At 38.8% G+C, this 23,392-nt stretch overlaps 1 protein-coding gene across 12 annotated transcripts in view; it reads right to left on the bottom strand.

Moving 5' to 3' along the window:
- Positions 1 to 23,392, bottom strand: part of dst (dystonin) — a 215,873-nt gene that overhangs the window by 34,073 nt on the left and 158,408 nt on the right. For 10 of the 12 annotated variants that reach the window (XM_048205886.1, XM_048205887.1, XM_048205888.1 and 7 more), the window contains 21 exons: positions 18,721 to 18,882; positions 18,183 to 18,353; positions 17,914 to 18,080; positions 16,742 to 16,901; positions 16,218 to 16,544; positions 16,000 to 16,084; positions 15,668 to 15,909; positions 14,310 to 14,516; positions 13,522 to 13,641; positions 13,334 to 13,441; positions 13,037 to 13,255; positions 10,479 to 10,682; positions 9,679 to 9,910; positions 7,781 to 8,007; positions 7,578 to 7,700; positions 6,857 to 6,958; positions 3,570 to 3,671; positions 2,965 to 3,138; positions 1,450 to 1,605; positions 1,161 to 1,358; positions 383 to 511 (listed from right to left, as the gene is read on the bottom strand). In XM_048205886.1, the coding sequence (XP_048061843.1) occupies positions 383 to 511; positions 1,161 to 1,358; positions 1,450 to 1,605; positions 2,965 to 3,138; positions 3,570 to 3,671; positions 6,857 to 6,958; positions 7,578 to 7,700; positions 7,781 to 8,007; positions 9,679 to 9,910; positions 10,479 to 10,682; positions 13,037 to 13,255; positions 13,334 to 13,441; positions 13,522 to 13,641; positions 14,310 to 14,516; positions 15,668 to 15,909; positions 16,000 to 16,084; positions 16,218 to 16,544; positions 16,742 to 16,901; positions 17,914 to 18,080; positions 18,183 to 18,353; positions 18,721 to 18,882 (3,615 nt within the window). The remainder of the gene's footprint in view (positions 1 to 382; positions 512 to 1,160; positions 1,359 to 1,449; positions 1,606 to 2,964; positions 3,139 to 3,569; positions 3,672 to 6,856; positions 6,959 to 7,577; positions 7,701 to 7,780; positions 8,008 to 9,678; positions 9,911 to 10,478; positions 10,683 to 13,036; positions 13,256 to 13,333; positions 13,442 to 13,521; positions 13,642 to 14,309; positions 14,517 to 15,667; positions 15,910 to 15,999; positions 16,085 to 16,217; positions 16,545 to 16,741; positions 16,902 to 17,913; positions 18,081 to 18,182; positions 18,354 to 18,720; positions 18,883 to 23,392) is intronic. The other 2 variants (XM_048205891.1, XM_048205896.1) reach the window with 1 other exon arrangement.

Raw genomic sequence — 23,392 nt, 5'->3', positions numbered from 1 at the left:
AATATTTATATATTGCTTTTTTTATTCGATTCTGATCACTGTATTCTTCTATTTTGCATGGAAAATAGAGATGAGCTTGGTGATTTTTCATGCTGTATTAAGAAAAGAATAAAGTCATGTGGGTTTGGATTGGGACTGTCATGATGTGAGTAAATGATGACAAGATGTTCAGTTTGGGGAGAATTATTCCTGTAAACAAGACTTTTATAATAAACATTCTCTAACAGAAAGCTTTGATAAACCAAACTCAGCAAAACTGTTTTCAACAACAAATGCATAAATCTGTTATTAAAATTGTTGATACGCAAAACAAATATCGTGTCCATTAGCTGTTATAAGCTTGCCATACGTGTGCAGATCTGTTGTAGTATTAAACACGTACCAGATGGGTGTTGAGCTGCTCTCGGGCCGTGTCTGGTAAGCCTCCCAGAGCCTTTGATGCTAACAGCTGACGCTCCGTGACTTTCAGCCACTGCTGCATGTCTTCAATCTCACCATGGAAACCTTGAGCCTAGAAAGCAGATCAGCCAGCGTCACAACAATAGGGTTCACACATTCATTACCGCCGGCCGGAGGGGTGGGGTTCAGAGAACAGAGGCTTGATTAATGAGCACACATTATTAGCCTTAAAAATGGCAAGTTTGTTGGGATTCTGCAACAAGAACAATGGCGTCTGGAGAAAAAGAGTTAACACGGTCTTTTTTTTTTTTTACTTAATAACAGAATGTTTCAGTTTTTTCTTAAGCCAGAATATGACGTTCTATTAATCAACACTAATAATCATTATTAAGAGCAATAATCAACAGTAATGATTTTGTCATGATATTGCAGCTTCACCCTCTACTGAGTTCCATGTATGCATGTATAATTAATAATGACCAAATTATGTTCTTTTTAATTGTTCCTAAATTTTAGTTTGTACGGTCAAGTCATTTGACGTCAACTTTAGGCGTTCACACATCAAAGCAATCTCTGTGAGTGAGAGCATGTGGACATTGAACCCTTTACTGCTTCTCTTTCACATTCTTTAAGATTAAGAGAGGAAATTTTTGGCCTCATGTTGAGAACATCATCAATCATATCTCCATTTTAGGAAACGCTCGGCCTCTGAGATTCCAGAGGGTTGCCAGGCCTCCGTCTGGCTCGTACTCGCTCCTGACCTGCAGAAGGGCACTGTCCAGAAGCTGCCATCTCTGCTCAGTCTTCTCCAGGATCGTCTTCCAGCGCTGGTTGAGGTTCTCCAGCTTGTTCTGCAGACCTCTAGCCTCCTCTCCAGCGCTGGAGTCAATGAGCTCGCTGCCGGCCTTGTTCACCGCCTCCACTGTGGTCTTATGGGCCAGCACGTCGTTCTGCAACACCTAGAGAATGGAAAGAAATTGTGAGATCTCCGGTGCTTGTGGTTCTGTGGCTTAATGACCGCATTATGAGTTTGTTTTCCCCGTGACGTACGTGGTGCTTTGCGAGCTCGATCTCAATGGCTTTGGGGTCTCCGCAGGCCTTCCTCTGTTCACTAAGCAGCTCTTCAGTATGAGTGAGCCAAGCCAGAAGTTCATCTAAAGCATGCTGGAACTGTCCTAGAGCCAACAGCGCACCTTCCAGCTTGTGCTACAAGAGATGAAGACACACAGCAGCCATTAAAATACTGCGTTTTCCTTCATAATTTGGCTAACGTTACGCTATATGATCACGCTCTTATTCACGCAAATGCTTTTAAACCATTAAAGCGCCACAAGACAAACGAGAATGCGCTGTCTGTGACGCGCACATGACTTGTGTGCAGAGAAAGACACGCGCCAGTATCCAGTTCTCTTTCGCCCTTGAACGAACAGTAACACACAGAATTATGCCAAAATGCCCATTTTTTCAAGTATCCTCATAAGAGCAGTCTTAAATGAGTTAAATAACGTCTTAAATAAATTTAAAGAGTTGTGAGAAAATGAGATGTGCGTCAGATCTGCGTCATATTCGGTAATGGCAGCTCTTAAAGTGACAGCAGCCTAATAAACCAGCTGTGATGTCTGTCATTAATGTTCATCAAAGAATAAAAGTAACAGAGATAATTGTAGCTTTAATAATTTTTAATTGATCATTTATGCAGCGAAGAATGTAGTGTTTGATAACTTTATTCAGTTTCTGCATATTTCCTACCTGTTAGACAGGTAAATGTGACATTTATTATAATGGGTTTATGTGAATATTGTTTTAAGTTCACTTAATATATATATATATATATATATATATATATAATAAATGTTTAAAAGAAATCGCTTTCATAGAGATATCAGTACCAGTAATAATATCAGTGATACTGGCCTTCATTCATAAAAAGATGCCATTTAAAAAATGGCTGTCTCTTTAAGTTGTTTCCACATTAATTTGGAGAGTAACTGTGAAATTATTACAATATACAAAAACTTATTAAAACTTATTAAACTTATTAAAACTCTATTAAATGATTACTCTATATTAATATTAAACATGTTTTAACTATGATTAATTGCAATTAATTACAGAAAAAATATGCGATTAATTAGTTATTTTTTAATCGATTGACAGCACTAAATAATAATATGATTAAACCCACAAGCCTTCATTTCATATAAAAGAAGACCTCTGACCTTAGATCTTTGTACTTTTTTTAAATTATTCTTTATTCTTTGCTACTTTTGCATTAAATTTCTTCAAACGTTTAAATTTCTTTTATGTGAATGGCAAAATGTGATTGATTTAAACTTCACCATTATTGCAGTTATCTCAAATAATTGTGATTAGATTAAATACCCATGATCAGATGATTAATCAATAAATCCAACAGGCTTTCATGATTACAATCCAATCAATTCCTGATGGATAAAATCTGCTCCTTTTTTGACTATCCTGCTGTACTCTGAGATGCATCACATTAACAGACGTGAAATGGGTTTTACACTGATTTTAAAGTTGAGATCCTTCTCAGTGTCTGACCTGTCTGTTGATAATCTTTTTATCCAGGTTTTCCCAGAGCATTTTCAGCTCAGTCATTGGCTCCAGGATGGAAGTACGGTCGGATTCCTCGACCACCTTCTTTAGCAGGAGCCCGGCCTGATGGTTCAGCCTTTCCATCTCAATCTGTAGCTGGTATGCGTCACCTTTGAACTCCTTCACACACACAACAGCACACATTACGTGATGAGATCACTGTCTCACTATGGCTGTGTTTGTATATCTCTACAATAACACACTGCTGGGCTATTGTGAACTATCTCTGCCACTAGTAAATTCTCAGGAATTGTGTACAAATGAAATCTTGGACTAAAAGCATGTTGGTTCACCTGTAAACCATTTTAAAAACATTAATGGTCAAAGATTTTCAATTGTGCAGGCTTAAGCCAACTGTACAAGATGAAGCAAATGAATGGCTCAGTGTAAACACAGCTGCTGTGTGGTCTGTCAGCTCAATTATATTCATGAAACAATCAAAAATGAAAGGGACTGGAGATAAATAGCTCTAAACTTTGATCTGACTTGAACAGAAAGCACTGTGTCATGGGTATGAGAAAATCTCCCACACAAGAACAGTAAATCAATACCTTCAGCTCCTCAATCTGTTGTTTCACAGTCTCCAGGTCTGTGCCCACGGGCGGCATCGAATCCAGTTTGCTTTCCATAATATCCACTGAGTCAAACATGTTCTGCAGAGGAGGGGAAAACTATTGTCACAGGCTGCACAACATCCGAGCTTTACATCGAGTCGAGTTTCACTTATAGCCCCGATACAAATGTGGCTCAGATGACGGTGAGAATGAACAAAAGCCACACCTGAACCGACTCTACTCCAATCTGGGGTTTGGGGAAAACAAGTACAACTGGTTGATATTCACTTTGATATGAAATAAAATATCTGCGAGAATAATTGAGATATAAAACTAAAAACTATAAAAAGTCAATCATTCCCTTAAAGAGGCTATATGTATATAATTTGCTTTTTGTATTGCCAATGTGTGAACGGCTTGTAACAAAACTTCCTAGGTTGTCTATGAAAGCCTGTAGTCTGATTTTTATGTGAAGGACTCAGGATGTTTTTGCTGTAAAATCTAAAGGATGTGACATTTACACACGCTCTCAAAAGCCTCTCATGACATAAATGCTTATGTTCAGGATAATGCCGAAAGAGTTATTCTGTACTGTAATGTCATTGTGTCATGCAAAGAAAAGGGAGTTATTCAAATTGTAGACTCATATAGCCAGATCTAAATAGTCTATAATCTCAGATATACTTTATAATCAAACTATCATAACAGTGTCATTTTAATGACCTCATCTGTCGACATGATGCAGGTGAATCACAGAGCTGGTGCAAACACATCCACATCACTATGATCAGATGCTTTCTTAACAGCTGTTTTCTCACAGCTGTCATTTTTGTTGTGTGATTATATTGTTATTGAGAGGAAAGTGCGCAGCACATATTTACATATTCATCTAAACATCACAGCAGTGTGGATGTTCATTAACAGTATATCACTGCAAAGGTATTTCCAACTTCTTTGTGCCTCTAAGCAAGGAACAAAAAAGACCTTCGCCCTGAGAACAATGGGATCTTGAATCACGTTCAGTCTCTTGTACTTTATGTGTGCATAAGGAATGTACAGGTGCTGGTCATATAATTAGAATATCGTGAAAAAGTTCATTTTTTTATTGTAAATTATTTTTTAAAATGAAACTTTCATATATTCTAGATTTCCTACATGTAAAGTAAAACATTTCAAAAGTGTTTTTTTTTTTTTTTTTGAATTTTGATGATTAGAGCGTACAGCTCTCAAAATATTAGAATATTTACTAAGATCAATCAAAAATGGATTTTCAAAACAGAAAAGTTCAAGTTCTTTAAAGTATGTTCATTTGTACACTCAATACTTGGTGGGCAGCACATATTACAGCAAATGACTTGCTCCTAGCACAAATTACAGCATCAGTGAAGTGTGGCATGGAAGTGATCAGCCTGTGCACTGCTGAGGCACTATTGAGCCTTCAGATCATCTGTATATTGTTGGATCGACTGTTTCTCATCTTTCTCTTGAAAATATCCCATAGATTCAGGGGTCAGGCATGTTGGCTGGCCAATAAAGCACAGTAATATCATGGTCAGCAAACCACTTGGAAGTGGTTTTTGCACTGTGGGCAGGTGCTAAAGTCCTGCTGGAAAAGGAAATCAGCATCTCCATAAAGCTTGTCAGCAGATGGAAGCATAAAGTGCTCCAAAATCTGCTGGAAGATGGCTGCATTGACTTTGCACTTGATAAAACACAGTGGACCAACACCAGCAGACGTCACAGCCCCCCAAATCATTACTGACTTCAGAAACTTCCCACTAGACTTCAAGCAGCTTGGATTCTGTGCCTCTCCAGTCTTCCTTCAGACTCTGGGACCATGATTTCAACATGAAATGCAAAATTGACTTTTATCTGAAAAGAGGACTTTCGACTACTGTTCACTGTCCAGTTCTTTTTCTCCTTAGCCCAGGTAAGATGCTTCTGACGTTGTTTCTGTTTCAGAAGTAGCTTGCTAGTCCTTTTCCTGAAGATGTCTGAGTGTGGTGACTCTTGATGCACTGACTCTGGCTTCATTTGACTCATTGTGAAGCTCTCCCAAGTGTTTGAATCGGCTTTACTTGACAGTATTCTCAAGCTTGTGGTCATCCCTGTTGCTTGTGCACCTTTGCCTACCCAATTTCTTCCTTCCAGTCAACTTTGCATTTAATATGCTTTGATACATCACTCTGTAAACAGCCACCACATTCAGTAATGACCTTCTGTGACTTACCCTCTTTGTGGAGGCTGTCAATGATTGTCTCCTGGACCATTGCCAAGTCAGCAGTCTTCCCCATTAGTGTGGTTTCAAAGAACAAGAGATACCCGGAATTTATACTGTAGGGATGGTCATTTAATGAAACTCAAATGTAAATATTCTAATATTTTGAGATACTGGATTTTGGACTTTCATGAGCTGTATGCTCTAATCAACAAATTTATAAAAAAAAAAAAAAAAAAAAACTTTTGAAATGTTTTACTTTACATGTAGGGAATCTAGTGTAAATGAAAGTTTCATTTTTTAAAAATAATTTACAATAAAAAAATGAACTTTTTCACGATATTCTAATTATATGACCAGCACCTGTATATTGCTGGCTGCAGTTCACTTAACAGCCACCGGTGTCACTAATAACAAGGGATTCTACATATAACCCCTTTAACATGATTAAAGCAGGGCATGTTCTTGATCTGAATACAATATGCCAGTGACAAAAAGCACCGGGTCATCATGGTTATAGGAAAGTCATTTTTTGCACTGTGACTTTTCCATGACAATTAAGCACTAAAGAATTTCCCTTTCAAATTCCCAGTAGTTTCACTTCACTTTCTGATTAAAAAGAAAAAAAGTTGACAGTTTATATATATATTTTTCTCTTTTAAATTCTCCATGTACCCTCTCGGCACCCATCAGGGCTAAATCACATCATATGAATCATTCATGGGTAACACTTTATTTTAAGCTGACGTAGTTATACATGCTATACATGTACTTACTAAATTATGCATAATTGTAAGCAATTAATCCTAAACCAAACACTTTTAGTAAGTACATGTAGCTAGTTCAAATTCTTCAATATGTAATTACACCGTAACAACGTCACCTCAGAATAAAGTGTGACCCATTCATGTAATAGCGCTTTTCCTCTATGAACACATTCAGCATGACAGGCGATCAGACTGCGCTGACTACCAACTAGTTACAGTAGTTTGCCACAGCTGAATGATCAGACAGGTCTGTGGTGTGAGTCATCGGGAGTGTAATGGTCTGTGTGTGTCATATGAACCTGGAGACTGTCCTGGAACTGAACCGCAGCTTGCATGGCTTCCTCTAGAGTCTCTACTCTCTCCTTCCACGTCTTGTTCAGGGTCTCCCAAGCTGAGTTGACCTGTGGGACGTACAAGATGTGGTCAGACAGTGTGACGCCAACTCTGACTCATCCAGCAGGAACATCCTAACACAAATTACCATCATCGTTATGTGTTGTAGGATGCCTAAAGTTTTTAAATTGCTATTTTATCTATTAATTTAGAAACTCCATGTAAAATTCCACCATCACAAAAATGAAGAACGTTTATCCCGTTTTTGTGATCAGTGCAGTGTCACAGAGAGACTTATACTTGTTCACTCTTTATTATTTTTATATTAATAAAATAATTACACCTAAGGTAAACCCTAACCTCACACATGTAATGCTGGATAGACTAAGTTCATCATTTTTAAAGCATCCAAAACACTTTAGAACTTTTGTAACGTTTACAAAAACAACCATAATTAAGAAAGCCATAGTTACTACAGCTTTAATTTAATATAACCCTTGATAACTTACTTTTAGCCCTCACTTCGTAGAAAACAAAATTAAAGATTCTGAAAGCTTACATCAATATATTATGATTTTACAATAATTTACAACAATTACTCTAATAACTATGGTATTTTGGCAGAAACTATGATTACTTTGGTCATTATTTGCAAGGGAAGCAACCGTTCTCCTTTGACATCATTACCTCATCTATACTTTTCTTGATGACAGGTTTATCAGGTTCTCCACACGCTGTCATGAGCTCAGCTCCCAGATTCTGGACCACATTCAGTTCCTCCTGCAGCCCGTCAATCTCTTCTCTGAAGCTCTGTGGAGCAAAACAACGACTATGAAGTTGTTGCACGAAGCTGAATGAACATCAGACTCTCTGTTCTGAAGCCTCCAGACCTCCACAGACTCTTGCTGTTGCTTGACCACTGAAGGATCGACTCCAGGCTCCTCCAGCTCTCTCAGCAGATCGTGCGTGTCCTTGATGGTGACGATGAGAGCGCAGTGATCACACCAGAACTTCTCGGCTAAGTCCATGACATCCAGGAGCTTGGCCTCTCTTTCCTCCAGAAGAGCTTGGATGTCATTCCATAGAAACACCATCTGGTCCAGCTTATCTTGAACAGCTTCAAATGAAACAAAAGAAGGGAGGTGTCATCATGTCCAAAACAATACGCATTCTGTCACACTGCCTTAAAATCGAGTAGTCACGCAACAGGGTTATTATAGCTAACTAAATCTAAAATTATAAAAAATAATTAAAAGATATGCAAAATGCTCCTCTCTAGAGTTATGTTTTTATAGTTAATAAAATCAAGTTAACAAGTTTCACGATTGAGTTTATTCATTAAAGAGCATTGAAACAACATTTATTGTTATCAATTTGAAAGTTGAGATTTGATTAATTTCAAAAGTAACAAAGCACAACGCTTATTGGATGGCAGAGATTTTAAAGAATCGATGCATCACTAACTAAAATAACAAAAAAATTAAATGTATAAAAACTATAAAGATATGGAGTCAAATTAATGCCTTAAAGTTTTGCACAAAAATAAAGTTTTGCAAAACACAAAAATGAATTGAGCAATAAAAAAATGTTTTGCAAACAAAAATAAAGAATTGCAAAGGAAAAATAAAGTATTGAGCGGAAAAAAATACGTTTTGCAAACAAAAATAATAAATTGCAAAAAAAATAAAAATAAAATGCATTGGGGGGGGACGTAATCGGCGACAGGTGAAATAATTCTTTGACATTGTTAAAAATAATGAATGGTTTGTTTTTGTTGGTTTGTTTAGCATATGTTGTCGCCGATTACGACCCCCTCCAATGCATTTCTTATAGTAATATGACCCGCTGCGCTCTGTCTCACTGCCTGTATCCACTTTTGTGTCCTTAAACATTCGTTTTTTGGGGTCGGCAGCTTATAAAAACTTATTTCTGGGTTTTTTAGCTTGTTAGCTGTACACCTTGTCACACAGCAGCTTTTAGGCATTGTTCTGTTTTTTGTAATGAGTCAGAAAAGACGAAGGCAGCCTCATGCAATACAAAGTCAATGGAGACGGTTGGATTGTTTTTCCCCCCGGTGTGCATGGTTTTCAGATTATAATAAATGCGCTCTGTCTCTATGCTTGATCTGTTCTGTTGCGATCTGCGACAGAACAGATCAGAACAGATGACGTGTTTCGCGGGGGCGTGCCCCCGTTTCTTGACTCCACCCCCACGTCAAATCAGTGCCATAAAGAGAACCGCACAGAAAAGTGCAGCGCAAAGGAAAACCGGTATCGTGAGCGCACGCTTGACTGAAACGCAGAATAAAATGAGCGTTGCAAATGATTTAGTAGATTTGAGCATAAAAATATGTGGCAAAGATAAAATAGGATTACAGCTGTCACTGATGTTTGTAATTGATTATATTTTTATTTTTGCACTACGTTATTTTATTTTGCAATTTATTATTTTTGCTTGCAAAACTTATTTTTTTCTGCTCAATACTTTATTTTTCCTTTGCAATTCTTTATTTTTGTTTGCAAAACATTTTTTTATTGCTAAATTCTTTTTTTTTTTTGCAAAACTTTATTTTTGTGCAAAACTTTAAGGCATTAATTTGACTCCATATAAAGACATATTACACACAACACCTTTACTAAAAGTTTAAAATTTAAAAGAAAATAGAAAATATTTAAATAAAAATTAATTCAAAATATTATAAAAAAAAAAAAAAATTACAATATTATCTCAGTGACACTAACACCGTCACTCAAGCCCAGATACGGCGAGATGATGACAGCATAGTTACCTTTGGCTGAAAGGTCCTTGTCTGCTCCTTCGGAGCGAGCGATCATCTCCTCTCCTCGCTGCTTGAGCGTCTCATACGACGGCTGAAGCTTCTCCAGGTCTACAGTCACCGCTTTGTTCTCTGATATCTGCTCACGGATCTTCTCCACCTCGACGGAGATGGACGGAGGCTGGCGCAGGCGTTCGGCGATGCGCTCCAGAGACTCCAGCATGGGGTCAATCTTATCATGGAACTGTGGAGAAATGATTTACAAGAGTCATTTAAATACTTACAGTACTGCTCAAAAGTCTGGAATAATTATGTTTTTGAAAGAAGACTCTTTATGCTCACTAAGGCAGTATTCATTTGATAAAAATATAATAAAAACAGAAATACTGTTGAAAATTATTACAATTTAAAATGACTGTTTTCTATTTTAATATATCTTGAAATATTTTTTATTTTTGTGATCAAAGCTGACTTTTCAGCATCAAAAGAAATCATTCTAATTTGCTGATTTGTTGCTCTAGAAACAGTTTTGCTACTTAATATTTTTGTGGAAACCATGATGCACTACCATTTAAAAGTTTGGGCTAAGTATTCATTTTTGAATGCAAGGATGCATGACATTCATCAAAAGTGAAAGTAAAGATTCATAATGTTAAATGTTTATTCACATAGAAAACACTTATTTGAAATTGCAATAATATTTCACAATATCACTGTTTTTACTGTATTTTACTGTATTATTTCTATGAGTAAGAGGGAGGAACACTGGTTGACAATGAAAAAAGAGTATACAGAATATACAGAAAGTGTACCTGGGTGGATTTGGAGATGGCCTCATCCAGGGCAGCTGCTCTGTGCTTGACGTCGACTTTAAGCTGGCCGTACAGTCTGTCGGTGGCCTGGTATTTGTCTCTGATGGCCGTGGCCTCTGTGGGACTCAACTCCACCAGCTGAGGGCCAGTTTTATTCATCTTGTCAATGTGTGGCTTGTGCTCTGCTATCAGCTCCCTCATTTGCTGAAGATGGAAAGATTAATATCATCAGAATAAAATGCACCGGATTGTTTACAACATTATCAGCAAAAAACTGTTAAAGATCAAGCACAGTCCGACAACATATCACGCAGATCTCACATAGCATCTGTCAGGCCACTGAGGTACATAATACTTTATCCTCTTAACCACTCTAATGAAGCACTAAGCCATCCAAGGCGCTGCATTACAGTGATTTTGTGACAGTTAAGCACAAGGCAAAACAGAAAGCCATGGTAAAATGAACAGCATATTGCTTAATTAAAATGCCAGCAACTGCACTGTATATGACATTTCTTATGTCCATATGTCTGTAAATTTCTTCAACGTGTCTACACTGGAAGAATCACCTCATCACCACACACTAGGTACGTTTACATGCACTAATTTCTGATTTCACAATCTGAAAGTTCTGTTTAAAGGTGCCGTAGAACGTCTTTTCAAAAGATGTAATATAAGTCTAAGGTGTCCCCTGAATGTGTCTGAAGTTTCAGCTCAAAATACCCCATAGATTTTTTTAATTAATTTTTTTAACTGCCTATTTTGGGGCATCATTAACTATGCACCGATTCAGGCTGCGGCCCCTTTAAATCTCTCGCTCCCTGCCCTCCTGAGCTCTCGACTATAATACAGTGCATAAACAAAGTTCACACAGCTAATATAACCCTCAAATTGATCTTTACAAGATGTTCGTCATTCTTGCTGCATGCATGCGTCGATTCCTGTGAGTATTGTATTTATTTGGATGTTTACATTTGATTCTGAATGAGTTTGATAGTGCTCCGTGGCTAACGGCTAATGCTACACTGTTGGAGAGATTTATAAAGAATGAAGTTGTGTTTATGAATTATACAGACTGCAAGTGTTTAAAAATGAAAATAGCGACGGCTCTTGTCTCAGTGAATACAGTAAGAAACGATGGTAACTTTAACCACATTTAACAGTACATTAGCAACATGCTAACGAAACATTTAGAAAGACAATTTACAAATATCACTAAAAATATCATGTAATCATGGATCATGTCAGTTATTATTGCTCCATCTGCCATTTTATAAGTAACTTTACAACTGTATGTCAATGTATTCTACTACCCCTAATAGTCTACTAATACTCTAATGAGAGTTAGTCGACATGTAGGTGCAACATTACTTATAGTCAACAGCAGGGCTGGATATTAACTTTTTTGCTCACTAGTCACTGTGGCTAGTGGTTTTCCAAAGTTAGTAGCCACTCAGCATTTTCACTGACCACAATTTTGACATTAATACCATGGGGAAAAACTGCCATATGGATATTTTTAATATTATCTCATAATTTGTCAGCAGGTTTATTTGGCTGCTGTCACTTTAAGACCTGATACACGGATCCATTATACTGTTACACATGCGTTTTCTTTCTGTTTACGTTCACTTAAAACATAACTGACTGTGTTTACATGAATACTCGCCAAGACCGGCATTTTTACATTATTTTGTCTGTATTTGACTGTTTAAGCAGCAAAAAATAACTCAATTTAGCACTGAGAGGCAGCTTTATGTGTGCGCACTTTGGGTGTGGGCAGAAAATCTGCGGGAATGAGTAAAATTGTGCGCAATATACGCAATCTGATGCTGAAATTCAAGCTCTGTAACATCAACAATATTCATTCGGAGCAAATGAAACGAGGTGGTTTGTGTGTCGACTGGCTGTCGGAGAGATGAGAGAGAGAGAGAGAGAGAGAGAGAGCAGCTGGTATTGTGTGTCTATTCTGTGGAAAATGAGTATTGGAAATGTGTCAGATATTTCAATAATGACGTATTGAAAAATCAATATTTTTGACAACACTACAATGCACTTAGTTTATTATTTCTGATTATTCAGATTATTTTAAAAGTCTACAATTGAAAAATGGGTAGCACTTTATTTTACAGTCCTGTTCTCAGTGTACATACGATGTACTTTTTACAGTAATTACAATAACTGGGTAATAACTAGGTACTAACCCTGAACCTACCCTTAAACCTAACCTTAACCCATGTAGTTACCTTATATAACCCAGTATTTCCTTAAGTAAGTACAATGTAAGTACACGTACATATGTTATATATAAAATTCAACCTGTCAAAGAAGGAGTGACTAGTAGGCTAGTGTTACACGCCACTGCTGAAATCCACCTGCATTTGGTGGATTGGCGGGTGTTACTGGCCCTGGTCAACAGAATGTCTAAAGTGGACCATCAAAATCAAGTGTAAACAAATGATTTTATTTCAGACAGATGATGAGTAGGTGTGCGCTGCATCAGGCACTTCCCATGTCTACAGCTTCATTGACTGTAATAGGAATGATCTAGTTCTTACCCTCAGCTCCTCTTGTTGCTGTCGAAGGGCTTCGTACTCAATAGCCGGCTGGGACAGCTGAGTGAAGGTAGTTCTCGTCTCCTGCAGCCATGGCCACAGTTCATCGTATGTCTCCCAGAACTGGCAGGCTAGAGAATGAGCTCTCTCCAGCTGCAGACAGCGCTCCGAGTTCAGCTGACTAACCACGCTGTATTTCTCCGACAAGGCCTGGAGCTTCACCTGTACGAGACCACAGTGATTTTACCTCTATGTTACACAGCTTAGGCTCCCTTTCTTTATAAATGTACTTATATTTACCCTCAACGCCTGCTTCTCTGCTTCATCTTTGCTGTTCATAATGGCCTCGCCGGTCTTCACAATGTCATCCACAGCATCTTTATGCCTCATAATGTCCATGGAGAAGCTCTGGAGGAGAAAGCGAGCTTTAGACAATGTGCGCTTTATAATGTATATGTTAAAGATGACCACGCAAATGCCCGACCGACCTTCTGAGCCTGTAGCTGAGCTGTGGTCTGCTCCGGCTCAAGCCTGACATCTCCAAGGCACAACAACTTCTTCTCCGCCTCCGTCAGCCACTCCAGCTCTGCGGCAGCCGCCTGATCAAACTGCACATCAGAGGAAAAGCAAGCAAATCGTGCTATGTGATATGCATTTCTAGTATTCCATGCAGTTCTAACAAAATGCATACATTTAATTGTAAATAAAACAAATCAAGATGAATTGAGTTTGATGTATTATACACATATTTTATATGTTCATAATGCACAACCCAGAGAATTCATGGAAACAAAGCAGCAAAATCAAGCCATTCAGAAATTCACACATCTATGAACTCATTTACATGATCCCCTACATTTACATAACAACACTGTGAATATTCAGCAGATGAAGACAGGTTGTTACTTGTAATATATATATATTAAAATGTATTATATCTTATTAGTATTTTATTGTATATAGTATTTTCAAAACTAGGTCAGCTATGCATAAACTAATCAGTATAAATGATATAAACACACTAATGTGATGCAAATGAAATCAATCTGGGTCACACTCCATTAGTTTATTATGTAAATACCATCAAGGCGACTCAAGAGGATAAATTAAGTTTGGATGACTATAAAGCATTAAGAATTAACAGCACAATGAGGCTGATCACTCTTGGCAGCAATCACAGGCGCTTCATTGTTTGGGCTTTTCAACAAAACTTCATTGTGAATCTTCCTAATATATGGGTGGTGTTACTTTCTCAAGCAGCTGAGAACCGCCATACCTGCTGGGATTTTAAGATGGCAGCTCCAGTCTGGTCCACATGCTGTGTAATGGCATCGCTGGCCGATCTGTAGCGCTCGTTGTAATCTGTGACCATCCTGTCCAACCCTTCTCTCGCTCGCCACGGGACGAGTTCCAGCAGAGCGCTGCTTACTTCATTAAGAGAGTCGACCAGTGGCTTCTGATCCTTCACGTCCTTCAGCAGAGTCTGAATGTCACAAATAAAGGATAAACTGATTTAACCAACCAATTATGAGTGTATTTGAATATTAAAAACACTTTCCATTTTAAAATATTTTTCTGTTAATTTTAAGTAGATTTTTCTTAAGGGTTTTAATGTGTGAGCTAGAGTTTTTGGTGTCACTTTATTTTAGAGTGTTCTTGTTATGCATGTTACATGTACTTACTAGAGTAATATCAGCAAATTATGCATGCTTACAAGCAACTATCCCTAAACCTATAAGTACATGTGATGTTAATTATTAGTTGTTAAGTACTTATTTGTGTAATTTCACTGTAACAATGACACCTTAATATATATATATATATATATATATATATATATATATATATATATATATATATATATATATATATATAACCTGTCTTATTTTAACTGCATTTTTTTTTATTCAACATTAGCATTATATTGCCATCAGCCAGTCTTTGCAAGCTTTTTATAGGAGTTATATTTGATTTTAATTCTCAGTTATGTTTCAGCAATAAAGTTGGACATCAAAGACCATATAATTTAGTCTGGCAAATCTGAGCACAGTTTGAGATATTATTGAGATCTCTTCTGAAACTAGGAAGGACACAAATAAGAAGGAGACTTAGGGTACGTTTACACACAACGATGTACTAAAAACGGAAAAGTTATCCCTTTGCCTTTTCGCATACAGACAACACAGATGTCAAAATGATACTTGATCACACGGTTCCATGAAGACAGCTAAAAACGCTGTATTTTGCTGTCAGGCCAGTAGATGTCACTTCATAAAGAAACACTGCATGCCTATAGACTGAACACGTAATACACATGTGCATGACATCACCGTTTTCACAAATTCACGTTTTTTTTTTTAGGTTATACAGAGACGATAACAGTATCATATCAGTGAAAGTCAAAAACTTTCACTTTGAAACGCATTTTCAAACGTTTGCATTTTCAGGCCCCCAAAACGCCATTATCATGTAAATGAACGACCAAAACTCATAAAAACTTTTTTGTTTTTATATGCAAGTGGTGTCATGTAAACAGCCCCTTTAAAGACTCCATTTGTTTGGTATTCTAAGTGCCTTAGCATAAACACTGTTGTGAATTTTCTTTCCAATGGGTTAAAATGCTGCAGCACTTACTTTCTGCCTCTCTTGCAAGCAAGTGAGCTGCTCTCCGACTGGTTCTTCAGCTTTAAATGTAGTCAGCTCGGACTCTACCTTCTCCAGCCAGGAGCTCAGCTCCTCGTGGGTGTTTTGCAGCTTAGTGGCAAGAGACAGGGCTTTGTCCAGAGTCTTTGAAACATTGCTGCTCATTGTGTTGATCTCTGAATACCTCGTCTTTATTCCATCCAGTTTACCTTGGATGACGACAACCTCATCGCCTGAATGAAAGTGAACACAAAACAGAGAAAACTTCTCATCAAACAGCAAACCTTCCAAATATTGACTAAGGGTTTTTTCTTTAATCTTACCTGTGGACTGTTTCAACAGTTCTAACCCATTTAGGATGGCCTGTTCGATGTTTTGTTTCCTCAACTCAATGTCTTCATGAAGAGCCTGGACATTGAAACATACGTCAGTCATCTTCTAACAGAGCGATACAGAAATAACACCACACCACAGAAGACAGAGAAATTAAATGATCAAAACAAAGGGAAGGAAGCCTTAAGAGGAGGAGCTTGTAAAGTACCAGCTGCTCGGCGTGCTGTTTTGCGAGCACGGCCGTCGTGTAGTCTTGAATCGAGACTTCGCTCAGTTTGCGGTGCACCTCATCGAGCCAGGTCATTAGGGACACTTCGTCCTCCCCAAAGAGCTGCGCATTAGCCAGGGCCTGTCGCATTAACTCGGCCTTCTGCCGGCAATGCTCCTGCAGCTCCATATAGCTGCTGTTCATGTTGTCTAGCTTTGCCTGCACCAACTCCTTGTCATCCACACAGCCGACCGCCCGGAGAGATTGGCCCAGACTCATGGCCTGGTACAAGAGCTTACCACGGCCCAAAACCTCCTCCTCTAAGGACTGTTTACCATGGATGTCACATAACCAGGGAGCGGAAACCATAATAACAGAAAAAAAGAATGGATCAAATGTGAACACAAGGGAGAAGAACATAAACGTAGGGGAAATGATGGGCAATGGATAAAAAAGTAAAACGCAATGGTAAACGAACTAAGCACGGTCATGGGACTATGCCGTCGCTACAGACGGTTCTGTACCTTATGCTGAGAGATTTGCTCCTCTAACTTGGACGTCTGGGTGCCAATGGGCTCTGAGTTGGCTAGTCTTTTTTCGGTAGCTGTCAGCCACTCCGTCAAAGGCTCAAGGGTCTCGTGGAATTGCTGTGCCACCACCAAAATATTCTCCAGCTGCTTGTGTCTGCCAAGAATGCTGCAGTTAGTTTTATTGCTGGACATGACTGGGTTTGATTATACCGTACATACATATACTAAAACACAGTCCTTTACCCATGAAAAAAAGACAAATCTGGAATTTATACATGCAAAGCAGTGATTATGATTATACCTTATAAGCAGAGTTGGAAAATGAGAACTGATTCGTATTTAGAGCTGTAACTTAAGATTTGTCCACCAAAGTTTAAACTCGTTCAAAACCATTGTAAAATGCTGGTAAACACATAAAACATAAAAAAGCCAGAAATTGCTAGTAAATTTCCCCAAAAAATTACAAACAAACACAGTAACACATTAAATTAAACTAGTGCTGTCAAATCGATTAATCGCATCTAAAATAAAAGTTTGTTTACATAATATATGTGTATATATATCTTTATATATATATATATATATATATTATGTAAACAAACTTTTATGTTAGATGCGATTAGTTGCGATTAGACAGCATATGACATTTGTTGTTGAAACACTGAAATTGTATTTTTTTAATTAAGGGAACATCTTATAAGACATTTTGCAAAACAAAACATTTTGATACCTATTTGATTTGCCACCAATGGGCATTTTATGTCCAGAATTTAATAACAGATTTGGTAACAATTTATTTCAATGGTCCACTTTAGACATTCTGTTGACTATAGGGAATGTTGTTCCTACAAGTCAACTAACTCTCATTAGAGCATTAGTTGAGTATCAGTAGACTGTCTGCTTAATATCTGCTAACACTTTATTTTGATGCATTCAACTGACTATAACTTGGCATATAAGTAACTATAAGTACATTTCAATTTACTCTAATAAACCTAAACCCTTCTACTAACCCTAATCCTACCCCTAACAGTCCACTAATACTCAACTAATGCTCTAATGAGAGTTAGTTGACATGTAGGTGCAGAGTTACTTGTAGTCAACAGAATGTCTAAAGGGGTCCATCAATGTAAAGTGTAACCAAAGATTTGTGCTAATAGTTTTACCTGTTCTCAGCTTTCTTGAGTAGGGCATCCCACCTTTGCCCCAGGCATTCAATCTCTCTCGCTATCTTCTCCTTATCAACAGTGTCAGCTAAGTCTGTCACCTTCCGTCCCTCCGTCTTAATCAGCTCCACTGTAGTTCTTCGGTCATCCAGCAGTCTCTGCAGGAGCTAGACAGAGCCGATTGGAAAAAATAAATTAATAAAACCAAAAGATTCACATCAGTGAACTGATTCTCATTGTGATGGGTCTAAGCATTTCTGACGTCATACCTTCTGCTCTTGTATCTGTGCTTTGACCACTTTGAATTCTGCTGACGGAGGCTTCTGATTGGCCACCAGCTCCTCTGTGTCCGTGAGCCAGCTGAGAAGGGACTCCAGTGCATCCTGGAACCTGCCACAGTGCAGCAGGGCTTCATGAAGCTGCGCAGATCGCTCCGCAACCTGAGAAGATCACACATACAGCAGTGCTGAGGAAACTACCTTAAAACTGTAGCTTGGCATGCTACACATGATTAAATTTGTTGGTGTAGCATCTCACACTACACCGCTACTTGTTCTAAAACATAGATACCGGAAAGGCTACACTATATTGAAAACTTCTCAAAGTACTGAAAAATACAGCTAAGGTACTCGTCAGTACTTGTTAGGTACTCACCAACATTGGCAAACATTATGATTGCTATCAAAAGATTATGAGCATTCCAGAGTGCAGAGGATAAAGAAATCGAACAATTCACACATGATATTATTGCAACTTTTCAACTGAAACGTAAACATCTTGTGAAACTAGCTGAAGAGTGGGTCTTACTTTTTTGTTGAGGGTGTTCCATCTGGTGTTGACCTCTTCTAGATCATGATCAAGGCTTTTGGTGCTGGTGCCTTTGGCGGCATTCTGGATCAATGAATGGCCCAGAGTATTCAACTCATGCAATTGGCTCTGCAGCGACTCAATGACGTCTTTCTGGAAAACCTGTAAGTGATAAATATAGAAGAACACTAAAAACCAATGAAACCACGCTAAGCTATTAAATGTTTGAAGATTCACTGAACTACGATCTTTAAAGTTACTCATTGACAATATCTAGAGTTCTCAGTTATGGTTCTACATTAAGAATCAAATGAAGAGTTTGGATCCAAAACGCAATAACTCCATTTTGATTAATTTGAGTAAAAAGGTGTTTTCTTTACCAAGAAAGTGGTAACTTTTTCTGTTTCAACACTATTTTCTATTTCAGACTTTCACATAGCATCTTTTGGTTATAAAAACATTAAAAATTCAAATCTACATTTTGATTTTAAAAAGTTTATTATAAAAACGTATTATTTTTTTTCCCAAAATGCAATAAATCCATGACACTTTTTTTTCAAAATGCAATTAATCCATCAATATAAAAGTTATTTTTTTTTTATTGAAAATACACAACAAAGTAAGTTGATTCACATTTATGACAGAGTCTAAACTTTGCCAATATTTATCTTATATACAGGCATTTTACTAAAAATACATTCAGCCGTCGCTCCCAAAATGAATTCAACGGGTCATCTTGTTGATGTTATAAATTATTTGTCATTACTGATTAAAAAGTATCTGGAGCCACCGCATGGTTAAATAAACACATTTGCCAAGTACATTGGTATTAAAAACAGCTTTTTAAAAATGCCTTCAATGTTTACAGTGGGTGGAATGGTGCGCTGTGATTGGTTGAGTGGATATATCGCGTTCTGCAGAAAAAGGAGACTGGCGTTTGTCACGTTTTGGAAAGAAAGGGAGAAAACATGACAGAATAACACGATGGATATCGCATTTTGCACAAAAAATTAATTCAATTCAATACCGACCAGACACAATACTCTATTTTTTTGAAAATGGCATTTATCGCGTTTTGGAACCAAACTCTTCACTAGTGCCCAGTTACGTTGGTCTTTTCATCAGGGTAACTAGATATGTTTTAGCCAGCATCCTTATAAGGTGATGTTCTTCCACTAAAACGGGCACTATGTGCTCCAGCGCCAGTCAACTGGTTGTTGTGAGAGGCTTCTACTCAGTTATAGCCAGCTGTGCACGATCACAACATCAGCAAATAACGATAAACCCAATTCAGCTGTCTCCTAATCTGATAAAGGCCAAACTGCACTAGCCAGCCTCCCAGGAAACGCTAATCAAACAATCAACATTCACCAGCTATTTTGGGGTACCTGGGTGGAAGGCAAGGCCACAAGGTCCATCTGCGAACATTCAGCTATGGATGTTAATAGACTCTCTATGTCTTCGTCGTCCATGTGTTTTATTCCGTTGGTGAAGCCTGCCTCCCTTTCAACTAACAACAAGAAATCCTCCAAGTCTGCCATTTTGGAGTCTGTAGCTCTTTGCTCGTATTCATAACTCTTTTCATCCTTAGATACATGTTGTTCTATATTCTGCAGGCAATGTGAAAGAGTCTTTGGTTCTGTCACCACAACGCTGAGCAGCTCGCAGTCATCCTGTGAACAAGTGTCTTCAAGAAGTTCAGCTGTGGGTAATTCCTCATATCCTGAAAATGTTGTGGACATATGTGTTTTACTGCTTGACTCTGCCAGCGTACTGACATTTATATCTGGACAATTGCTATTAGAAACAGTGTGCTGACCCACACCAAGGTCTGAGTTGTATGTATTGTTTAGCTGTTGGCTTCCAAGAGTTGATGCGTCTGTGTAATACAGTGGAATTGGTAACCTGTCTTTCACTGGGGAGAAGGGGAAGTCTTCCTGACCAGAGCTGAGGGAACGCCCTGGCTTCAGGTCCCCAGATAAGTGCACTCCCTCAGCAGAAGAAAGGCTTCTTGTGCCAGGCCCGGTTCTCCTCTGGGCTCGTGGGTTTTGTTCTCTTTCCACAGTGGGACTACACAGGCCCGAGTCACCTTCTGAAGTAAGAGAGTTCGTCATACTGCGTCCTCTTCCTACTCGACCCAATCCACGTTGGCCCGTTCCATCATTGCACAGCGTTCCGCTGGAGCTGCCGAACTCACTGAGGTTTGCGGGGGCGAATGTCCGCCAGGAGCGGCGGTGCTGAGGCGGCTCCCTTTTCTCGCCAACTGGTCGTGGCTTACACAGCATGGTGTCTGCACCCCGGATAATATCCCCATTAAGCTTCAAGCCGTCAAACACGTGCCGCTCATCCAAACGCGCCGCCTCCCTGCTGCGGAGCTCAAAGGCACTGGAGGAGGCCAAGACGCCGTTCCCACAGAGTGCGCTTATGTCCATGGTGCGATGGCTATATGGCAAAGTACCAACGAAGTGCCTTGAGGCCAGGCTGCCCTTGGAGCCTGAGTCGATCTGTTCATTCAGACGCACTGTGTCATATATGGACCTCTGGGGAACGTAACAGTCATCGATGTTGAGGTCTTCCTCCTCTCCTTTGCCCACACAAGAAGGGTTCTGCCGCAGACAGTCTGGTCTACTCAGAGGTTTTCCCATTATGACAATAACTTACGAATGACGTATAACAATGAGGTAAAGGTTTTCAGTGCAACAATCCCTACAGACATGAAAAACATTAAAAGACTTAAAAAGAAGCCAAAAGGGAGTCTTTACTTTTGCAAGTCACTAGACATACACTTTACCCCAATGAAAAGGTAAGAAAATAAATACAGCAGTAAAAGAAAAATATAGACTTTTCCTATGAATATACAATTTAAAACAAAAAAATACTATGAATTTCTTTAAATTACTTTTATAGAGATTGGCGGAAATAAAATTAATGAAAAAATATATATATATATATATTTTTAAAAATAAACTTTTGGTATTTCACTTAATACATCACTTCTTCCTCTTAAACATCCTTTTCCAAGATGACAATCCTGCTGATTTCCATTTCTCCCCATTGTCACAACTCTTCATTGTTGCTTGTTTCCTTAGTTCTTTATAACTCCATCATATACATCATGCAGTCCACAAAGTGCCTGGAATTTTAGAATTTCCTGAGAACTCCCCTACAGTTATCCACACAGAGGTATCCCGTATGCATGATGGTGGCATATCCCGATACAAATCCTTAAATCTGGGAAAACAAAGCCATAAGCTCCAGGAGAAACAAAAAGCCACTCCTGCCTCTCTTGTGGTCCAACCGGCAATGACAGACACCCTCCTGGCACAGGGCTCAAGGCCCCGCCCCCCTCACATTATTCAGGCAACATCTGCCACAGCTCCATTTGTGTGGTGGCCGGCTCATGCTGATTGGTAGACGCTTGACCCTCTTTTAATTCTCCCCTTCTGTCTCCGTGTCCCATTTGACTTAACTTCTTAGTGTGCTTCTGCTCTGACAGCAGCCCTCCTCCTCTTGTCAGGGTAGGGCAGAGAGAGAGAGAGAGAGAGAGAGAGAGAGAAAAAAAGCGGCCGGCACCCTTTCAGATGACATCACACAAGGCAGAAATAGATATGCTTTCTGCTCTCTTGCCCTCTCCGTCCCTTGTTTCTCCTCCTCTCTGCCTGGTGTTTTGGAGCCACAGAAGTGCCTGTAGTGTCTCATAATTACAGTGGAATGCTGAGGGAGGAACTAGATGCGGGTAATGAAACACCGTGACCTCTGCCAAGTGCATGACAGGTCTTTTTTCATGGCAAGTGGACAAGGTGGGAGAAGCAATGGATTAAAGGCTAGACTGAATAAAGAATGCAGTTTTGTTTCTGGTACTTGTCAACGTTACGTCAGCAAGATAATCTCTGGATAAGTTCTAATCACCTGATAGTGCCTTCCGTAGTGAACTTCTCAGTGCATTTTACTCAAGGGAGATTCCAAATTCTAGGGAGTGTATATGCTCAGATTTAAAAGGGCCCTACATAGGGAACGGGGGGGGGGGTCATAAATGACCACGAGCCAGGACTCATACTCAGGGCACCCGAATTGCAACCGCACCATGTGTTGGAGCGCTGCCCACAAGGCAACTGGCTATATATCGATAAATCGCTCAGTCTTTGCTCACCAACTCAGTATTACATGACATTATCATATGTGAAAACCCTAATCTAGGAGATTTAAGTGTTGCCTGTGTATGATGACATTGCAGCGTATTCTAAGTGAACTACATACTTTCCCTTCTAAGTGTGTGGGGGTTAGTAAACAGTGCGCAGGCATCCAGAAATCAGAACACAGCCTCTGTGCTAGCGAAAAGAGGAAACTGGCAGAGGTGAAGAGGTTAAAGGGATGTCTGTGATTTGAAGAAAGGATATTTTGAAATAATCCAGGCAGTGAATTAAGAAAGACGTTTGTTTTCATAGTTCGAAGGTCCAAGTCTTTAATGTCTCTGAGACGTGTTTACTGCTGTTGACGCCACATGGACGTCTCATGAAGCAAATAAAAGGGATTTATCTTTCTATGACGCAATGTATTTGGATGAACTTGACCATTTGCTGTGCTTTACAGCTGCTTGATCTCAAGGCCTCATTTATGAAACATGAGCAGAATTTCTGCAGAATTTTTTATAAATTAATTCTTAAAATGTGAC

This window comes from Megalobrama amblycephala, linkage group LG10, assembly GCF_018812025.1.
Source record: "Megalobrama amblycephala isolate DHTTF-2021 linkage group LG10, ASM1881202v1, whole genome shotgun sequence".
Lineage (NCBI taxonomy): Eukaryota > Metazoa > Chordata > Actinopteri > Cypriniformes > Xenocyprididae > Megalobrama > Megalobrama amblycephala.
This window is presented reverse-complemented; position numbering and strand designations above follow the sequence as displayed.